This window comes from Oncorhynchus clarkii, chromosome 2 (assembly GCF_045791955.1).
Source record: "Oncorhynchus clarkii lewisi isolate Uvic-CL-2024 chromosome 2, UVic_Ocla_1.0, whole genome shotgun sequence".
NCBI lineage: Eukaryota > Metazoa > Chordata > Actinopteri > Salmoniformes > Salmonidae > Oncorhynchus > Oncorhynchus clarkii.
In genome coordinates this window covers 22,732,315-22,753,945 of record NC_092148.1, presented here as the reverse complement: position 1 = coordinate 22,753,945, position 21,631 = coordinate 22,732,315, and the positions used below count along the sequence as shown (strand labels likewise).

Sequence of the window (21,631 nt, the reverse complement as noted above, 5' to 3'; positions counted from 1 at the left end):
GTGTGTGTGTGTGTGTGTGTGTGTGTGTGTGTGTGTGATAGGTGTAACAAGGGGCCGGCAGAGGAAGTGGGACCTCTAGCTGTCTGTGGGGTACGGGGGGCAGTTGGAAAGGTAGAGGTGAGGAGGGAAGTTGGAAAGGGGGAAAGGAGGAAGAGGGGGAACGAGGCAGAGAGGAGGAAAGAGGACAGCAGCTAAAGCACTTGGCCTTTCAACCACAGTCTGTAAAAGTCATCAGAGCTAAGGTGTGCTTTCAGCAGGCAGATCTAACCGCACACACACACACACACACACACACACACACACACACACACACACACACACACACACATGCGCAAAAAGTACAGTCCAAACATCAGCTCAGCCTCAGGGACCCTAACTTCCAACAGAAGAATGCTGCTCTCATTCCAAAGTCCTGGATCTGTCCGTTTTACACTCCAGCGAAACCCAACCCCACTACTCCGTAGGTGTATGTGTGCATACGTGCGTGCCAGTGGAGGCTGCTGAGGGGAGGACGGCTCATAATAATGGCCGAAATGAAACGAATGGAATGGCATCAAACAACTGGAGACCATGTGTTTGATGTATTTGATACCATTCCCCAGATTCCGCTCCAGTCACTACTACGTCTGTCCTCCCCAATTAAGGTGCCACCAACCTCCTGTGGTGCGTGCCTAAGTGTGTGTGTGTGTGTGTGTGTGTGTGTGTGTGTGTGTGTGTGTTGTGTGTGTGTGTGTGCACTCCCATAGGTACATCTGTACTCCTTACCCGGCCGTTCTTTTCCCTCTGAAAAGTGCTACTGACACAGAGGCTGATTTGGGGTAAATGTACTTTTGGAGTAAATAAAACATAGCCTATGGCACACTTTCCCCTTCCAAGTCAATCATATTTCTACACTGATAAAAACATGTCTGCCACCACTGATTTGAGGTTAGTATGTAAACACACACACATACAGACACACATTTGGAGTAAGTGTACCTTTGGGGTATGCTGAGTAACTAAACCTCTAGGCCAGTCCGGACTCCCTGCTCTGAGAAATATGGCTGCCATCCAACGTTTACACAACCTGTCAGAGACTGGCTGCTTCAAACTTCTGTATGAGCTCTCTCTTTAGAACCAGTGTTCAGTGTGTCCACTGTCAAAGTGTTCAGTGTGTGTGTGTGTGTGTGTGTGTGTGTGTGTGTGTGTGTGTGTGTGTGTGCTGTGTGTGTTTTATGTTCAGTAGAGCTGAGTCAGTGGGAATGCTGATTGGCAAGTTATAAATGTCTACAGCATTTGATCTCTACCGCTGAACATAATTCCTGCCATCAGGCCATCTGACCCCTGACACACACACAAAACTGACCTTAACCTTAACCCTAGGAGTGGGAACAGCAGAGCTTCCCAGGGTCAGTGTGCGTCTAGCAGGCTGTAACCTCTGTGTACTTGGGACATCTCCTGCTGTTCCTGACTGACTGCTCTCTCTGACTTTGACCCAGTCACTTCTCCAGGGTTAGTTTAAATAGGAACACTCCTTCCAAGAAGCTGATGTGCAACCTTGTTGTGAAAGACCTCAAAACTTGTGTTGCCTCTGAGAGATGCCGCCTAGACTTGAGCTCGGTGGGTTATTGCAGTCTTGAGGCGTGCAGACAATCGAGGTTTGATACCCAGCTGGACACATGAGTCCCCTGGTAGAGACACACGACTGTATCCATCAGGAACACTGATCCATCTCTCTAATCCTCCCTCCCTTCTCTCTCTAAGAGTAACATGGGTTTTGTACCTATGGGATCATACAACTTCACCTATAGAAACAGACTTATGCACACACAAACATATGCACAGAAACACACCGTGAAACAGGCGCACAGATGCCTTAGCAGTCCTCTCATAATTATGAAACATCTAAGGGTCCATCTAAGGGACTTTACTAACATATTAACGACAGACTATATGTATGTGTGTGTGTGTGTGTGTGTGATCGCTATGCCACCCGGGAGCTTTCCCTCCACTACCAGATCTTTCCCAGAGGGTCTTAGAAAGCCTGAGTTACAACACGCACGCGTGTGTGTCTGCATGCTTATATGTATATGCATTGTGTTTGTATAGTGTGTGTGACTGAGTAACTCGATGTGGGGTGATTCTGTATATGGTCTGGCTTTGGTTCATAGCCTGGCACAGACTCAACACCTACACTCAGAGGCCAGTGAAATTGATCACAAGCCATGCAGTGCATATGTGTCTGTATGTGTGTTTGTGTGTGTTAGCGTGTGTGTGCGTGTGTGATGTTTTCATTATAAAAGACCCAGATTTCCTGTTTGTGGGATGGAGAGATCAGAGGACATCTGTTGTTGTTACAGAAAGAAGACAATATGGAAAGAAAATAAAAATAAAATAATAATTCCTACTTTTCAGCTTGGTCTATAGAGGTACAAAGACTGAACTATGCTGCCTTTAGAATGGCTGCCTTTCAGCTTGGTCTATAGAGGTACAAAGACTGAACTATGCTGCCTTTAGAATGGCTACCTTTCAGCTGGGTCTATAGAGGTACAAAGACTGAACTATGCTGCCTTTAGAATGGCTGCCTTTCAGCTGGGTCTATAGAGGTACAAAGACTGAACTATGCTGCCTTTAGAATGGCTACCTTTCAGCTTGGTCTATAGAGGTACAAAGACTGAACTATGCTGCCTTTAGAATGGCTGCCTTTCAGCTGGGTCTATAGAGGTACAAAGACTGAACTATGCTGCCTTTAGAATGGCTGCCTTTCAGCTTGGTCTATAGAGGTACAAAGACTGAACTATGCTGCCTTTAGAATGGCTACCTTTCAGCTGGGTCTATAGAGGTACAAAGACTGAACTATGCTGCCTTTAGAATGGCTACCTTTCAGCTGGGTCTATAGAGGTACAAAGACTGAACTATGCTGCCTTTAGAATGGCTACCTTTCAGCTGGGTCTATAGAGGTACAAAGACTGAACTATGCTGCCTTTAGAATGGCTACCTTTCAGCTTGGTCTATAGAGGTACAAAGACTGAACTATGCTGCCTTTAGAATGGCTGCCTTTCAGCTGGGTCTATAGAGGTACAAAGACTGAACTATGCTGCCTTTAGAATGGCTGCCTTTCAGCTTGGTCTATAGAGGTACAAAGACTGAACTATGCTGCCTTTAGAATGGCTACCTTTCAGCTGGGTCTATAGAGGTACAAAGACTGAACTATGCTGCCTTTAGAATGGCTACCTTTCAGCTGGGTCTATAGAGGTACAAAGACTGAACTATGCTGCCTTTAGAATGGCTACCTTTCAGCTGGGTCTATAGAGGTACAAAGACTGAACTATGCTGCCTTTAGAATGGCTGCCTTTCAGCTGGGTCTATAGAGGTACAAAGACTGAACTATGCTGCCTTTAGAATGGCTGCCTTTCAGCTTGGTCTATAGAGGTACAAAGACTGAACTATGCTGCCTTTAGAATGGCTACCTTTCAGCTGGGTCTATAGAGGTACAAGACTGAACTATGTTGCCTTTAGAATGGCTACCTTTCAGCTGGGTCTATAGAGGTACAAAGACTGAACTATGCTGCCTTTAGAATGGCTGCCTTTCAGCTTGGTCTATAGAGGTACAAAGACTGAACTATGCTGCCTTTAGAATGGCTCCAAATTGAAGGGAAAACAAAGGGATACAAAAGTTTAATTTCAAAACATTTTCAAATCACCTTTTTAAACACTCACACAGCAATTTCAGACTACCACTGACTGAACATGTAAATACAAACACTCAGACACAGGCTTTCCCTTCAGATTGCTGTAGTGTGGCATGTTCATCTGTACCATGACATCACAAAAGAGGAAGTCTCTCCAAAGTAATATCAGCCACATGAACATGTTCTTCTGAAGAATTGGAGGCCTGTGTCAGCTAGAGGCCTACAACACTATGATGAAATATCTGGCAAACAGACTAAACACTTTCAAAGGGAAATTTTAAAAAATGTCAACTTCATATTCATCATCTTCAGCACCATCCCAACATGAACATATGTGTAAATGGCACGTTTCTATGTTTTGTAGCAAAAATAATAAAGAAAATACGTGTTTCCAATGACATCATCAAACAATTAGTAGGTAATTAGTAGACAATGCCTACTCATAATTGGTTAAAATCCCACGATGCACACTGATGATGTCATTGGAAACACTTATCTCCCTCATATCTTTTTTCCCACAAAACATGGAAACACTATTTTTACATACGTTGATGTTGGGGTGGTGCTGGAGATGATGAATATGAAGTTGAAACATTTTGACATTTCCTTTAGATGTTTTAGTGCACATGCCCCCCCCCTCTCTCTTCCTGGGACAGGACAAGAAGTCCTCAGAGAATCGTTGTGGCAACAGCTCTGTAACCCCACTACCCCTCCTGAGTAACGACTTCACCAGAAGAAGGGAGGAGAGAAGTGAAATGGAAAAAAGAGGATAAAATAAGTAAGGTGCATGGGAGTGTACCAGGGTAATGGTTGTTGTCCAGGTCTCTGTCCCCCCTCAGGGTGAAGCCGTAGCCGGAGAGGCCACTACTGGAGGCCCAGGCTCCATAGAGCTCCTGGCTGAGGGTTAGGCCGCGGGCCGTCAGGTCTCTCTGGCCATTGTAGATCAACACCAGGCCACTCCGGTCCTCCCCACCAAACGGACAACCCACTGCCACGTCTATCAGACAGAGAGAGGGGGGGGGGGGGGGGGGGGGGGGGGTATGACGGTAGGAAACACAGATAGAAACACAAAACCAACTCCAGTATGAGTTATAAGGCTGGCCTTCTGAAGTGATACAGCAGACCAGCTCACATCAGCAGGAGAGAGTGATGAGAGAAAAAGAACAAGAGAGAGAGGAATGGTTTAGACATCATCAAGTGAAAGCCCCTGAGGGAGAGGTAAAGAGACTACCTAGGACTACCCCTCTCTCTTTCCATTTCCTTCTTTCTTTCTTTCTCTCTCTCTCTCTCCAAATGTATATGTCAAACATGTAGAACTGTCTAATAGGCACAGGCAGGAGATTCTGGGGCAGTGAGCAGCCAATGGTTACCCTCCACCAGTGATTGCCAGGTGTTAGTCTGTCCCCCCCCACACACCGCAACTCCCCACCTACATCATGTTTGCTGTAGGGAAAAATGGAGTTGAAAACTACAAACAGAGGGTTGTCATGGTTACACTGCTCTGTGATTATGAGGGAGGTAATCAGAGACACACACACACAGATATACACACACTACTGTTTGATAAGGAGGGAGAACATCACAGTGTATCAGACTCTAGTCTCCATTGTGGCTCAGACAGCTGGAGTCTCTGGCTCCATTCAAGCTCCATTCTGGCTCCGCTTGCGCTGCAGTTTCCTGAGGCTAATGGATCCTCTACTGATCTGTCCTGTGTGTGATCACCTCCACATTCCCAGTCTAACCCAGCCACACCCTGGCTGATGTATCAACCTAAGGACAAAAGCCTCTGAGTTCACTCAATGCATGTGTGTGCGTGTGTGTGTGTGTGCAGGGTTATCAAATCAAACTTAATTTGTCACATGTGCCGAATACAACAAGTGTAGACCTTACCGTGAAATGCTTACTTACAAGCCCTTAACCAACTGTGCAGTTCAAGAAGAGTTAAGAAAATATTTACCAAATAAACTACAGTAAAAAAATTATAAAAAGTAACAATAAAATAACAATAATGAGGCTATATACAGGAGGTGCCGAGTCAGTGTGAAGGGGTACAGGTTAGAGGTAATTTGTGCATGTAGGTAGGGGTGAAGTGACTATGCATAGATGATAAACAGCAAGTAGCAGCAGTGTGCAAAAACAAATGGAGGGGGGGGGGGTCAATGTAAATAGTCCGGTGGCTATTTAATTAATTGTTCAGCAGTCTTATGGCTTGGGAGTAGTAGCTGTTAAACCTTTTAAGGATCGGCCCTTTTTTCAATATTCGCCTAAAATGACATACCCAAATCGAACTGACTCAGGCCCTGAAGAAAGGATATGCATATTATTGGTAACATTTGAAAGGAAACACTTTGAAGTTTGTGGAAATTTGAAAGGAATGTAGGAGAATATGACACATTAGATCTGGTAGAAGATAATACAAAGAAAAAAACTGTTTTTTAGGTTTTTTTGTACCATCATCTTTGAAATGCAAGAGAAAGGCCATAGTGTATTATTCCATCCCGGGTGCAATTTAGATTTTGGCCACTAGATGGCAGCAATGTATGTGCACAGTTTTAGACTGATCAAATGAACTATTCCATTTCTGTTCAAAATGTTGTGTCAAGACTGCCCAAATAAGCCTAATTTGTTTATTAATAATTTTTCATGTACAAAACTCTGCACTCTCCTCAAACAATAGCATGGTATTCACTGTAATAGCTACTGTAAATTGGACAGTGCAGTTAGATTAACAAGAATTTAAGCTTTCTGCTAATATCAGATATGTCTATGTCCTGGGAAATGTTCTTGTTACTTACAACCTCATGCTAATCGCATTAGCCTACGTTAGCTCAACTGTACCACAGGGGACCCACCAATCCTGAAGAAGTTTGGAGCCTAGAATTAGCACTCCGGTACCGCTTTCCGTGCGGTACCAGAGAAAACAGTCTATGACTTGGGTGACTGGAATCTGACAATTTTATGGGCTTTCCTCTGACACCGCCTATTATATAGGTCTTGGTCAGATGCCAAGCAGTTGCCATACCAGGCGGTGATGCAACCGGTCAGGATGCTCTCGATGGTGCAGCTATAGAACTTTCTGAGGATCTGGGGACCCATACCAAATCTTTTCAGTCTCCTGAGGGTGTCACGACTCCCACCGAAGGTGGCTCCTCTTCCTGTTCGGGCGGCGCTCGGCGGTCGTCGTCGCCGGTCTACTAGCTGCCACCGATCCCCTTTTCCTTTTCTGCTTGTTATGTCTTATTGGTTGCACCTGTTTCTTGTTTTAGTTTTGATTCAGGACTATTTAAGCCTGTTAGGCCCGCCTGTTTTTGTGCGGGCTTGTTCTCTGTTAGTCTAGGTTGTTGCGTGTTGTGCTCCCTGTCTGTTGGTGCCCTGTTCTGGGTTGGACACTTTATTTGATATTCGCCTGTTGTTTTGGGCGTGTGTTGTGGATGCCGCAATAAAGCCTGGTTGTCCACATTATCCTCTGCTCTCTGCGCTTGACTCTGCACCCACCACTCCAGGCTGTGTGACAGAGGGGGAAAATATTTTGTTGTGCCCTCGTCACGACGGCCTTGGTGTGTTTGGACCATGATAGTTTGTTGGTGATGTGGACACCAAGGAACTTGAAACTCTCGACCCGCTCCACTACAGCCCCGGGGATGTTAATGGAGAACTGTTCGGCCCGCCTTTTCCTGTAGTCCACGATCAGCTCCTTTGTCTTGCTCACATTGAGGGAGAGGTTGTTGTCTTATATGTGCGTTTGAGTGACTGATTGAGTTATGCCTCCACACTGATAGACATTGATTCAGGTTTATTGATTTAGTACTGATGATGATGATGGTGTGGAGGGAGTGGAGGGAGAGTGGCTCATTTTAAGAACATAAACACATACATAAATAACTAAGTAGGATTGTTATCATATGTTCACCAGAGAAATGCCTGAGGCTCCGAAAAGCATTTGGGCTCCAGACCTGAACGTGTTTGGGTGTGTGTGTGTGTGTATGTGTGTGCATGTGTGTATATGTGTGTCGCAGGAGGTTGGTGGCACCTTAATTGAGGAGGACAGGCTTGTGGTAATGGCTGGAGTGGAATGAGTGGAATGGTATCAAATATGTGTTTGATGCGAATCCATTTGCTCTGTTCCAGACATTATTATGATCCGTCCTCCCCTCATCTGCCTCCACTGGTGTGTGTGTTTAAAAAGCAAACACAACGTGAGGCAGAATGAACTCTGGGCAGCGGGACAGAAACTTCCAGATGCCCCTATCTTAGTGGACATCTGGAGATGAAAAATAACTCTCTCTCTTGACACACACACACGCGCGCGCACACCCCTCAAACCCTGCTCATCATCAGTACTAACACCGCAATTCCTGATTGGCTGAAGACCCTTCGGTTTCCCCCATCGGAGCATCTGATAAGATATCCGCTCTCCAAGACCAAACAGCCAGAGATGAAGAGGAAACATATAAAAACCTCTGCCTACCAATACACTGGGAGTGGACACTGAACGGGAAGAGAGGGGAAAGACACACACACACACACACACACACACACACAGCTTACCGTTGTATCCGTCCTGGTTGAGGTCTCCTAGCGGGGCGATGGCAGTGCCAAAGCGTCCAAAGGTGTGTGTTCCCGTCAGGAGAAGGGGCTCGGAGAAGGTGAGCGGGGAGTGCTGGAGGTACAGGTAGACACGGCCCACCTCCTTAGGTTTACTCTCCCTCTCTCTCTCCATGTAGAGAGGTGCTCCTACCAGTACATCATCATACCTGGGGGAAATATACACAGCTTTAGAATTCACACACACACACAGTGGGCAGCACGCACACACACACACACACACACACACACACACACACACACACACACACACACACACACACACACACACACACACACACACACACACACACACACACACACACACACACACACACACACACACACACACACACACACACACACACACACACACACAGCTTAGTGTGTTATACAGACATGTCAGAAAGGATGTGGTCTGGCTCCAGAAATAGAGTTCAGTAATCAGAATCAGAGAACAAGCTACAGCTGGAACACATACTAACAATCCTCTCTCTCTCGTTCCCCCCTCGCCCACTCAACTGCCTTCATTCTTAGCTCGGACTAAACAATTATTTCACTGCAAGAACCATGAAGATCTGTAGGGACAGGAAGAGAGGGAAAAAGTGACAAAGTGGCAGACAGAGAGAGACGAGAGAGAAAAGCTAAGCCCCTTAAATTGAAAATGAAATTGAGAGAGCGAGCGAGAGAGAGAGAGAAAGTGATAGAAAAAGTGAGAGAGACAGACAGACAACTCACCCATCTCCGTTGAGGTCAGTAACAGCCACAGAATAGCCAAAGTAGGAAGCCATCTGACAAAACATTTCACAACATGACGTCACTTACAGTCAGGGATGTACAGTAGTGCTATAAAGTAGTCAGGTAAAATATTAATAGCAGTGTGTGTATGTGTATGTGTGTGACGTTACTGTGTGTTACTGACCTGCTCTCCTGTGAAGTTCATGATGAATGTCAGATTAGTGGAGTTAATCACAGCTACCTAAAACAGGACACAAGAGTCACACACCTAATACAGGTACACACAGGCATCATGCAAACGCATTCACAGGATGTAATGAGCTGAAATAGAAACAGAATTCTTCAGCCCAAAACTCTTTCTTTCCCTCTGCCTGGTCCCCCTTCCCCCTGTCTCGCCCCTTCAACCCCCCATCGTCCCCATTGCCTTACCCCCTCCCCTCCTCTGTTCCGTACCCTCCATTTCCATAACCCCAGATGTGGGGGAGACAGAGGGGTTGGGAATTCCTTCAAAAGACCTACAATAACAACCACATGGAGACAGCCAGGGGCTACACACACTCACCCATAAACATGTGCACGCACTCACAAAGTTAGAGGGACAAACACATACACAAAACACCAACACATATAGAGAAACAGACAGGCGGACAGGCAGACGGACGGACATACACACAGACAGTCGCTCGGAATGACAGACAGAGAGAGGCAGACAGAGGGAAAGACACATGTGCAGACACTTAACTCCCTGCCCCCCCTCCTCCGCCTCTCTCTCAGGGGTGTCAGACTGGTTGTCTTCTCAGGTCTGAGAGGCTTAACGTGGGCTGACAGCTACTCTAGTCTCATCAGGCCTAACAGACCTAGCCCTGACGCCCACTGACCACAAATGTGAGGGCTACCGGCCCCAGAGCCTGTTGACACAACCTGACAGGCTTGTCTGCTCTGAATACATCTCTATCTAGGTTTCAGTGTCTGTCAGTGTGTGCGTGTGTGTGTGCGTGTGTGTGAACAGGCAATGAGCTGTGTGTTAGAGGTGAGGGGTCATGTGTGTGTCAGGGAAAGGGGTCAGGCTGGGTCAGCTCTCATGGAGAGGAAGTTGTGTGTCATTTAGGAGAGTCCAGGACACACACAAACACACACAGATAGGACTGTGTTGTGGTCAGAGTGGGGGGAGTTGTTGTTGCTAAGCGATAGTAACTAGGAATGGAATTCTACTTTGGAAACATTTCCTCTCTGGACACACAGGAATTTTAAAATTCAATACTTACATATACTGTGTGTGTGTGTGTGTGTGTGTGTGTGTGTGTGTGTGTGTGTGTGTGTGTGTGTGTGTGTGTGTGTGTGTGTGTGTGTGTGTGTGTGTGTGTGTGTGTGTGTGTGTGTGTGTGTGTGTGTGTGCTGTTATGCATGCGTGTGATTCTGTACTTACATATCCAAAGTTCTGTGCCCCTCTCGGAACACCAGCTATCAGCTCTGGAAAGGAGAGAGGAACACACATCACACTGCCTGCCTGCTTTTCTGTCTGCCTGTCTGGATGCCTGCCTTTCAGTGTGTCTCTGTCTCTAGGCCACCCTGACTGAAGACACTAAAAGCTGAAGAAAGATAGAAAGATAGAGAGTGGTTTTGATATGAGTACCTCCCCCAACCCTGTTCCCAGTACAGACCAGACCACAAACCCAAGCCAGCAAGCTCCAGCTTTAAGGAATTCAAAGATGAGACCACAACCAGCCCACAACCACAATAAAATCATAATACAACCATGTGTCAACCTTTGGTTTGGCACTTGGTGCCATGTTTTAATTAGGAAGATGTAGGAGGCAGAACATATGGTTTTGTAGCAAGTTACTTTTCTTGGTTAGTTTGCAGTGTAATTACTAGTTAGTTACGGTTCATAGGAGTAGCCTCTGAAACCCTGCAAGCACAAAACACACAGAGATGAAAGTGTTGTATTTTACCTTGCTCTGAGTCTCCTGTGAATTCCCCTACTGCCACAGAGTAACCTGCAGACAAGAGAGATATATTAGTGAGTGAGCGTGTGAGTGTTTGTGTGTGTAGATGAAACTGTGCGTGTGTGTTACCTAGGTAGCTGTCGTCATGGGTATCAGCTGCAGCGTGTGTGTGTTACCTAGGTAGCTGTCGTCATGGGTATCAGCTGCAGTGTGTGTGTGTTACCTAGGTAGCTGTCGTCATGGGTATCAGCTGCAGCGTGTGTGTGTTACCTAGGTAGCTGTCGTCATGGGTATCAGCTGCAGCGTGTGTGTGTTACCTAGGTAGCTGTCGTCATGGGTATCAGCTGCAGCGTGTGTGTGTTACCTAGGTAGCTGTCGTCATGGGTATCAGCTGCAGCGTGTGTGTGTTACCTAGGTAGCTGTCGTCATGGGTATCAGCTGCAGCGTGTGTCTGTTTCTCTCCAGGGACTCTCCTGAGCACGGCTTTCAGAGAGTAACCATTCAATATCTCTGCTACGCCTGCAGTCATCACCTGACCTGGAGAGAGAGAGGTCAGAAACACACAATGGTCAACTAACGAACAGGCCAACCCCAGACCCAATGGTGAGCAATAACTTCCGCACTGTCAGTCTATCATACACACATGCACGCCCCCTTACACACTTTCCTGACATTTGTTATGAAACTCACAAATATGAGGTGCTCTTCCCTGAGGAACACTGAAACACCTCGTTAGCAGGAGTTAGAATGACATACACATACACACTTTCTCTCTCTCGCTCTCTCTCTGCTATTGTAGCAAATGCTGTGCGATGGAGGGGGAGGTCAGACAAACATAGGCCTCCTGCTTTATCTCCAGCTGCCCTCAACCTCACATCAATCCTCCTTAATGTGGTGGGTACTGGCAGAGAGAAATCGCCCCTGTCTCAGACTCCAACTTTTCCTAACTCCCTTCAGACTTGGACGCTAAGCCTAAATACAGACGCATACCTACACATACCCTAACCCAAGTCACAGACTTACAAAGACAGACCTTCTACTCAGACAAGACAGACCCTCTTCACAGACCGTAACCACAGACACAGAAAAAGACCCTCTCCACACACACACACACACACGCACGCACGCACGCACACACACACACACACACACACACACACACACACACACACACACACACACACACACACACACACACACACACACACACACACACACACACACACACACACACACACACACACACACACACACACACACACACACACACACACACACTCCACAGACAGCTCCTAACCCTAATTACAGAAACAGACCCCTAACCCTCTGCAGACTTCCTCATTACTGATAGTATAAGAGGTTCCTTCAGATCCTCTGATAATAAGCTGTATAAAAGGCTTCCCATAATAACTCAGCATAATCACCTGTGATAATAGCTGTATATTAGAGACAATAAACTCTCTGCTCAGAGCTTTAATAAACATCTAGAGGAAGTGTTTAAACACCAGGAAGCTGAGCCAAGCTGAGGGCAACGACATGCACACACACACAAACGCTTATACACACACCAGGGGCATAGAGAGATCATAAACCACCTTCAACAAAGGATTAATACACCATAATATTAATTCATAAAAATACTCACTGACTATCCATCTCTCTTTCTCTCTCTCACCCACTTCTGTCTCTCGCTCCATTTTGAAGGCATATTGTAACATCTGCATCCAACTCACACCCTCAAACACGTAGATCCCCTGAACGCAGCTCACTCTTCAGATCCCAATCACCTGAATTCTGATAACCTGTTCACACAGCTGTATGTCATTATCATACACTATTTAGTTCAGTTCTTTGCACCCCATCACTGTGAGGTATTTTTTGTTTTGTGACACACGTCTTTCTGAGCTGGTTTTCCCCGTGATTTACTCCTCCCGTGTATGATAGTTTTTGCCTGCCTCACTAAGGACGCCTTTTGCCTATTCCCTGCCTGTACCTTAGCCTTTCGGATTTCCTGTTATCAACCTATTGCCTAATCTCCCGGTCTACGTTACCAGCCTTTTCACTGCCTGTACTGTTGCCATGTTGGACCCCCTGTGTATGACCTTCTGCCTGCCCCTGGACCCAGCTACCTGCCTCCTCCTGTGGTCCTTTACAATAAACACCTGCTACACCCTGCGCTTGAAACTAGCTCTGTGTCTCCCATCATATTCATTACACATATGGCAGACATAGTGGGCAGTTCTTGTTGTAAAAGCATGTTCCTATCCTCTTTCATTTTTAAAATGAATTAAGCGACTGGAGCGATAGGGCACAGAGGTTAACATGATGTGACCGTGATAAAAGGAGGAGCGTTTACTACCCTGTATTAGTAACTGTCTCTCATAAACACACAAATGCACACTTGCATGCACACTCACCATCACACACACACACAGCTGTGTGCTAATATCACCTCAATGAAGATAAGCAAGGAGACATCAGGACAGGAGAGACAGGAAGAGTAACCCCTCCCACCATGCCCCCCACAGCACACACACACCCACACACTTTCCAACTTCAAGGTCCACTGTGAAGCAGGTGTCTGCCCTCCAACACACACTAATTATCATGGTGAGTGGGAGTTCCTCCACACCCCATTTCCCTCTGATCAGCTCATTACAACTGAGACTAGACTCACTCAAACACTTCCTATCAGAGTGAGAGGAGGGAGGGTCTCTCACTCTACATTGTCCTAATCTGGCTTCTCCTGGGATCAAACTGCACATCAGGAATGAGAGAATGAACTGGAGCAGTGCTTAATCAAATACTATGTGAATCCAGGTCTGGTGCAGGAATGTGTCTTGATCGTGCTGCTAAACTCATCTCTTTCTCCCTCTCTCTGCCTCTTTTTTGCAATTCTAGTGTTTCACATAGACGGAGCTAATGTTACCTTGCCAGTAGAAGCTGCCAGGTCCACCAACCACCAGTGTCCCCTCCTGAGGAAGAGAAAGTCTGGGTCAGTCCAGGGTTAGGACTAACTTCCTCAAGACTGGACAAAAGCTGAATTTAAAGTGCATTCGGAAAGTATTCAGACCCCTTGACTTTCACATTTTGTTACATTACAGCCTTACTCTAAAGTTGATTAAATGTTTTTTTTCTTCCCACCTCATCAATCTACACACAATACCCCATAATGACATCACAATACCCCATAATGACATCACAATACCCCATAATGACATCACAATACCCCATAATGACATCACAATACCCCATAATGACAAAAAAAAACAGGTTATTTGCAAATGTATTAAAAATAAACAAGCTGAAATATCACATTTACATAAGTATTCAGACCCTTTACTCAGTACTTTGTTGAAGCACCTTTGCCAGCAATTACAGTCTTGGGTCTTCTTGGGTATGACGCTACAAACTTGGCACATCAGTATTTGGGGAGTTTCTGCCATTGTTCTCTGCAGATCCTCTCAAGCTCTGTCAGGTTGGATGGGGAACATCGCTGCACAACTATTTTCAGGTCTCTAGAGAGATGTTCGATCGGGTTCAAGTCTGGGCTCTGGCTGGGCCACTCAAGGACATTCAGAGACTTGTCCCGAAGTCACTCCTGCGTTGTCTTGGCTGTGTGCTTAGGCTTGTTGTCCTGTTGGAAGGTGAACCTTCGCCCCAGTCTGAAGTCCTGAGTGCTCTGGAGCAGGTTTTCATCAAGGGTCTCTCTGTACTTTACTTTGCATCTTTCCCTCGATCCTGACTAGTCTCCCAGTCCCTGCCGCCAAAAAACATCCCCACAGCATGATGCTGCCACCAGCATGCCACACCGTAGGAATGGTGCCAGGTTTCCTCCAATGCTTGGCATTCAGGTCTAATAGTTAAATCTTGGTTTCATCAGACCAGAGAATCTTGATTCTTATGGTCTGATAGTCCTTTAGGTGACTTTTGGCGAACTCCAAGCAGACTGTCTGGCCTCTCTCTTTTCCTGTGTTTTACAGTGCCTTGCGAAAGTATTCGGCCCCCTTGAACTTTGCGACCTTTTGCCACATTTCAGGCTTCAAACATAAAGATATAAAACTGTATTTTTTTGTGAAGAATCAACAACAAGTGGGACACAATCATGAAGTGGAACGACATTTATTGGATATTTCAAACTTTTTTAACAAATCAAAAACTGAAAAATTGGGCGTGCAAAATTATTCAGCCCCTTTACTTTCAGTGCAGCAAACTCTCTCCAGAAGTTCAGTGAGGATCTCTGAATGATCCAATGTTGACCTAAATGACTAATGATGATAAATACAATCCACCTGTGTGTAATCAAGTCTCCGTATAAATGCACCTGCACTGTGATAGTCTCAGAGGTCAGTTAAAAGCGCAGAGAGCATCATGAAGAACAAGGAACACACCAGGCAGGTCCGAGATACTGTTGTGAAGAAGTTTAAAGCCGGATTTGGATACAAAAAGATTTCCCAAGCTTTAAACATCCCAAGGAGCACTGTGCAAGCGATAATATTGAAATGGAAGGAGTATCAGACCACTGCAAATCTACCAAGACCTGGCCGTCCCTCTAAACTTTCAGCTCATACAAGGAGAAGACTGATCAGAGATGCAGCCAAGAGGCCCATGATCACTCTGGATGAACTGCAGAGATCTACAGCTGAGGTGGGAGACTCTGTCCATAGGACAACAATCAGTCGTATATTGCACAAATCTGGCCTTTATGGAAGAGTGGCAAGAAGAAAGCCATTTCTTAAAGATATCCATAAAAAGTGTTGTTTAAAGTTTGCCACAAGCCACCTGGGAGACACACCAAACATGTGGAAGAAGGTGCTCTGGTCAGATGAAACCAAAATTGAACTTTTTGGCAACAATGCAAAACGTTATGTTTGGCGTAAAAGCAACACTGCTGAACACACCATCCCCACTGTCAAACATGGTGGTGGCAGCATCATGGTTTGGGCCTGCTTTTCTTCAGCAGGGACAGGGAAGATGGTTAAAATTGATGGGAAGATGGATGGAGCCAAATACAGGACCATTCTGGAAGAAAACCTGATGGAGTCTGCAAAAGACCTGAGACTGGGACGGAGATTTGTCTTCCAACAAGACAATGATCCAAAACATAAAGCAAAATCTACAATGGAATGGTTAAAAAATAAACATATCCAGGTGTTAGAATGGCCAAGTCAAAGTCCAGACCTGAATCCAATCGAGAATCTGTGGAAAGAACTGAAAACTGCTGTTCACAAATGCTCTCCATCCAACCTCACTGAGCTCGAGCTGTTTTGCAAGGAGGAATGGGAAAAAATGTCAGTCTCTCGATGTGCAAAACTGAGAGAGACATACCCCAAGCGACTTACAGCTGTAATCGCAGCAAAAGGTGGCGCTACAAAGTATTAACATAAGGGGGCTGAATAATTTTGCACGCCCAATTTTTCAGTTTTTGATTTGTTAAAAAAGTTTGAAATATCCAATAAATGTCGTTCCATTTCATGATTGTGTCCCACTTGTTGTTGGTTCTTCACAAAAAAATACAGTTTTATATCTTTATGTTTGAAGCCTGAAATGTGGCAAAAGGTCGCAAAGTTCAAGGGGGCCGAATACTTTCGCAAGGCACTGTATATATATTTCCACATTATGATAATGCACTTTTAGTGTAAGAGCTGTTTGAAAAGACCATCTGAAATGTCAGCCTATTTTGTTGGGATGTAGTTTTGGCCTGCCTGGTGTCATCACCAGGTAGTACATTAGTTAATAGAACAATAACAAAGTCAGTTCCAAAACTCTCTGCCAATAACATCTATTTTTCAGTTTCCCCCTCTCCACTCAGACCACTCCCAGACAGTTATAGCAAAATTCTTGCTTTGAAATTGCTCTTTGCTAAGAAGCTGTTTTTGTTTATTTTTACCCTTTTAATCGGAAACTATCAGAGTAAGGTACTTCATTGTTACCCAAACATTTTTTAATATTCAGATAAAAATGGCTGCATTGGACCTTGAACTGGCCTAGCTCATCCTGATTTACCTGTACACACTGATTGATAAACAGTGAAGAAACAATCATAAAAGACAATGTCTGTTTGTTTCTCTCTCTCTCTGTGTGTGTGTGTGTGTGTGTGTGTGTGTGTGTGTACACTGTCTTCAGTCATCCATGTGTACTTCCTGATGAAAATGACAGCTTCCTGTACAAGAGGGTACGTTGAGCAGAGAGGCAGAGGGTTCAGATGTTCACATGAGCAAGGCCCTATGTGATTGAAACGAACAAAGTTGCATGCCTCCTAGCTCCCTCCCCTCTAACCCTGATTGTGTGTCTTTCTATAGCCCTGAGAAGGGAGGAGTTAGACAAAGAGAAAGTGAGGATGAGGAGGGAGGCTGATATGACAAACATGTATTTTTACACACACGTCTCGGAATATGTTGACTCGGCTGTGATTGTGTGTTAGACAATAACTAAGGGGTTCTCTCTGTATTGAGGATTGTCATGACATGGACAGTGATGAGGATGTCATGACATGGACGGTGATGAGGATGTCATGACATGGACAGTGATGAGGATGTCATGACATGGACAGTGATGAGGATGTCATGACATGGACGGTGATGAGGATGTCATGACATGGACAGTGATGAGGATGTCATGACATGGACGGTGATGAGGATGTCATGACATGGACAGTGATGAGGATGTCATGACATGGACAGTGATGAGGATGTCATGACATGGACAGTGATGAGGATGTCATGACATGGACGGTGATGAGGATGTCATGACATGGACAGTGGTGAGGATGTCATGACATGGACAGTGATGAGGATGTCATGACATGGACAGTGATGAGGATGTCATGACATGGTCAGTGATGAGGATGTCATGACATGGACAGTGATGAGGATGTCATGACATGGACGGTGATGAGGACGTCACGTGGGTAGTGATGGTTGTTACCTTGGTGAAGTCCACACTGAACCCGGCCTGGCAGAAACCCTGTCCCTCCGGGTTTGGATCATCTGACAAACACAATCACACACCATATCAGATCATTGTTTCAACCCTCCTATGATGAATTGTTATTAGTTGAAGTGTTCCACAAAGTCTGACCCTGGCCCTCCATGTAGCTCGAGCTTTACCTCTCCACTATTCCATATGTCCAAACTCTATGTGGAAGAAATCAGAGTGTATGGTATGGTGTGTGTGTGTGTGTGTGTGTGTGTGTGTGTGTGTGTGTGTGTGTATAAACCTGGCTGATAATAAATCATTCCCCATGTTCCAGAGGCACCCCGAGGAGAGGTGAAATGAGTCGTAACTACTCACACACACGCGCACACGCACACACACATACTGACTGCTTTGTGTGTTAGCTGGAGTGTGTAAGCTCGGAGGTCATAAATCCACATTAAATTCTAAACAGGAAGCTCCCAGAGAGAATTGTTGAAATACACACACTGGGTTGGAAACATTAGACTGAGTGTGTGTGTGTGTGTGTGTGTGTGTGTGTGTGTGTGTGTGTGTGTGTGTGTGTGTGTGTGTGTGTGTGTGTGTGTGTGTGTGTGTGTGTGTGTGTGCATACGTGTGTAGATATGTGTATGTGTGCGTGTGCGAGTGCAGGTGTGCTGGGTTTGTACAGTAGCATTGTGCGTCCAACCCCCTTGGGACCATCACGTTGATCTCAATAAAAACTGTCCAGTAGAGTAGAATGTTTTATGTTTTCCTTTTAGGTTGTTTGATGTCGATGTTGTAGAATATCACTGACAACATAAAACAAACCCTTAAATAACCTCCAGAATCACTAAAACACCAGACGGGTGTGTGTGTGTGTGTGCGTGTGTGTGTGTGTGTGTGTGTGTGTGTGTGTGTGTGTGTGTGCGCGTGTGTGTGTGTGTGTGCGCGTGTGCGCGTGTGTGTGTGTGTGTGCGTGCGTGCGTGTGTCAGGATGTTTGTGTAGAGAGTCAATGATAAGAGTTGTGCATTAGGTTGGACGGTATTCAGATTTTCATATTGTCATACCTTCCTTCTCTCATACCGGGATTTACAATATTACCGGCATAGAACACAAGGGGGGGGGGGGGGGGGGGGGGGGGGGGTAAAAATGCAAGAAAAGCCCATTGGGCCTCTATTACCAGAATGCTAATAAAATTTGCACAAACTAATAGCGAAATTACATAGCTAAATGCTAACGGGCGAAAATGATCATAAACTAATTGCAGACAGGCAAATACAGCTCATAAAGTTATCCAAGCATAGCAAGTAGCTACAGAATGTCATTTTCGGTGAGTGCGGACGTTTTAAAAGAAGAGCAGCATGTGTACACGGAGTAGATGGGGAGATGAACGGGGGAGAAACAAAACATTGGTAGAAGCACAGGGAAAAAACAGCAGCTATACAGACAACTCCTCCAGAGCTCTTTGACTTCTGGCAGAAAGCCATTATTTAGCAGTGATTTGCATCCAAGTGTAACTTCATCACCTCATTTGCGCTGCACAACAGAGACTCGCCAATAGATATAGAAAGTTATGGACTCATCAGCTCGCTTTCTCCCGTGGTGCTATTAACAAACAAACACGTGACTGGCTCAACTGTTCTGGGGAACTACTGTGAGCTTCATCTAAAATATTGTGGCAGGTTAAAATGAAGAACGCAATCTGCTTTATCTCCTAAGGTATTGCACAAGTTGACTGCAGGTAATAACTTAAAAAGTTGCTACAAATATTCAAATGAATTGAAAAACTTTTGTTTTGACAGTATTGAAAAACCATCCCGTGGCTTTTATCCAAATACTCCAGTATACGGTATATACGGTATACTGCCCAAGCCTAGTTGTGTGTTCCAGTGGGTGTTTACGAATGGCCACCTGATAGTGACCTTAGTGTGTGTGTGAACTCACTGGTCCTACAGGGTGAGTATTCTGCGTAGGCGCTGAAGTTCTGGACGGCAACATAGCAGGTTCCTACCGGGTCCTTCTCACCGTTCACCACAGTACGCCAGTGGTAGAGAGGAGCACAGGCCTAGACACACACACACACACACACACACACACACACACACACACACACACAATACATGTATATGACTGGTTCAAAGTGTATTAGTTAGTCATAGCACTGGTGGTTTACATCTATGACGGGTTAGGATTAGACAGAATATCATTCCTCACCACCACTTTGTCTTTGTGAGTTCTAACTGAGGCTCCAAACCACTGGTGTGACTTGAACTCCAGAGGCTCCCTGGTGCCATTAACCTTAATCATCCTGTTATCTATAGAGAGAGATGGGGGAGGGAGGAGGGAAAGAGGGAGAGAGTTTTATTATGGCATCAATCAACCTGGCCCAGCCCTAATAGGTCTAGTCTCTGTACAACATGGGTCATGCCTGCCTATACACCATGGAAGGCCCAGATTTGTTAGCTAACTAAAGTAACATGGACATCACTAACTTTTTTAAAATTATGTTTCTATTGAAGTTTCTAGAAATACACCTTGATCTTTAATGTCCATTGTCATGTTCAAAATGTGCATGACTGTGTGTGTGTGTGTGTGTGTGTGTGTGTGTGTGTGTGTGTGTGTGTGTGTGTGTGTGTGTGTGTGTGTGTGTGTGTTAGCCTGCTCCAATGCAGATCCTTTCCTGTGTTATTGAAGGCCAGCTGGGCCTGTTTAGAGAGACGGAGTCTGTACGCCTCATAAAACACCAGCAGCCTACACACACACACTGAAGACTGCAGTTTCTCCCGGCCCATACTAGACGACAAGGTAAGAAAGAGATGAGCTAATTATGAAATTTGAGTGAGCTATCCCCATATGTCTTGTGTCATGTTTTGTCATTAGAATGACCTCATGCACACCTGCACACTGTTCCTAACCGTTAACCCAGTAAGTGGCTACTTCTCTTCCCTTTAACTGCACCAGGCCAGGCGCACCACAGCCATGCCACTGATCACCATAATGCACCCTCTCTAGTCTAATTTGCTTAATTCCTTCAATCTCTCTCGCCTTCCCCCTGTATGGATCTATGTGTGTGTGTGTGTGTGTGTGTGTGTGTGTGTGTGTGTGATGATGGATTATATGCGTGGGTGTGTCTGTCCCTTATGTCGCTGGTTTGAACCTGTATTAATGAGGCTACAGTAACCTTAGCCATATCCACCACACACACACACACACACACACACACACACACACACACACACACACACACACACACACACACACACACACACACACACACACAAATCTGAAGATCTAATAAAAAGCAGACATTGCCTCCTTCCCCCCTCTTATCCCCTCCAGTCTCACAGTCTCAGAGGGAAAATGAATTCCCATGTGCTCACAGTTTAGCCCCCCTAGCCCGCTGACCGCTTCTTACACACTCACACTTTACCCCTCCCCCAGGATAATTGAGAGCGCGAGAGAGAGAGAGCGAGAGAGAGAGAGAGAGAGAGAGAGAACGACAGTGGACGAGTTATTAATCTCTATGAAATTGATTGCCCATCCTATCAGAATAGACCAGTTAGTGCAACAGGAAGTAGTTTTTCAGTAAAGAAACAGAGGTGACAGGACCCGAATTCCAGAACACCAGACAGACAGATGCATTCAGCCACCACCCACCGACATATCCTTCTCATAGACATGAATAGTAGTTATTTTTCTATGGCCCTCTTCATACACACTCCAGCTGACAAAGACCATGTGGATCATAACACACACACACACACAGACACACA

The 21,631-nt window shown here is 45.5% G+C and overlaps 1 protein-coding gene across 1 annotated transcript in view; it reads right to left on the bottom strand.

The window, feature by feature from the left end:
- LOC139424511 (integrin alpha-8-like) overlaps positions 1-21,631 on the bottom strand; it is a 52,811-nt gene that overhangs the window by 29,599 nt on the left and 1,581 nt on the right. Inside the window, exons 3-13 of the mRNA XM_071176437.1 lie at positions 20,073-20,173; positions 19,803-19,923; positions 17,867-17,928; positions 13,869-13,914; positions 11,351-11,476; positions 10,946-10,990; positions 10,420-10,463; positions 9,178-9,234; positions 8,994-9,046; positions 8,220-8,425; positions 4,471-4,668 (exon numbers count right to left, since the gene is read on the bottom strand). Coding sequence (XP_071032538.1) covers positions 4,471-4,668; positions 8,220-8,425; positions 8,994-9,046; positions 9,178-9,234; positions 10,420-10,463; positions 10,946-10,990; positions 11,351-11,476; positions 13,869-13,914; positions 17,867-17,928; positions 19,803-19,923; positions 20,073-20,173 — 1,059 coding nt within the window. The remainder of the gene's footprint in view (positions 1-4,470; positions 4,669-8,219; positions 8,426-8,993; positions 9,047-9,177; positions 9,235-10,419; positions 10,464-10,945; positions 10,991-11,350; positions 11,477-13,868; positions 13,915-17,866; positions 17,929-19,802; positions 19,924-20,072; positions 20,174-21,631) is intronic.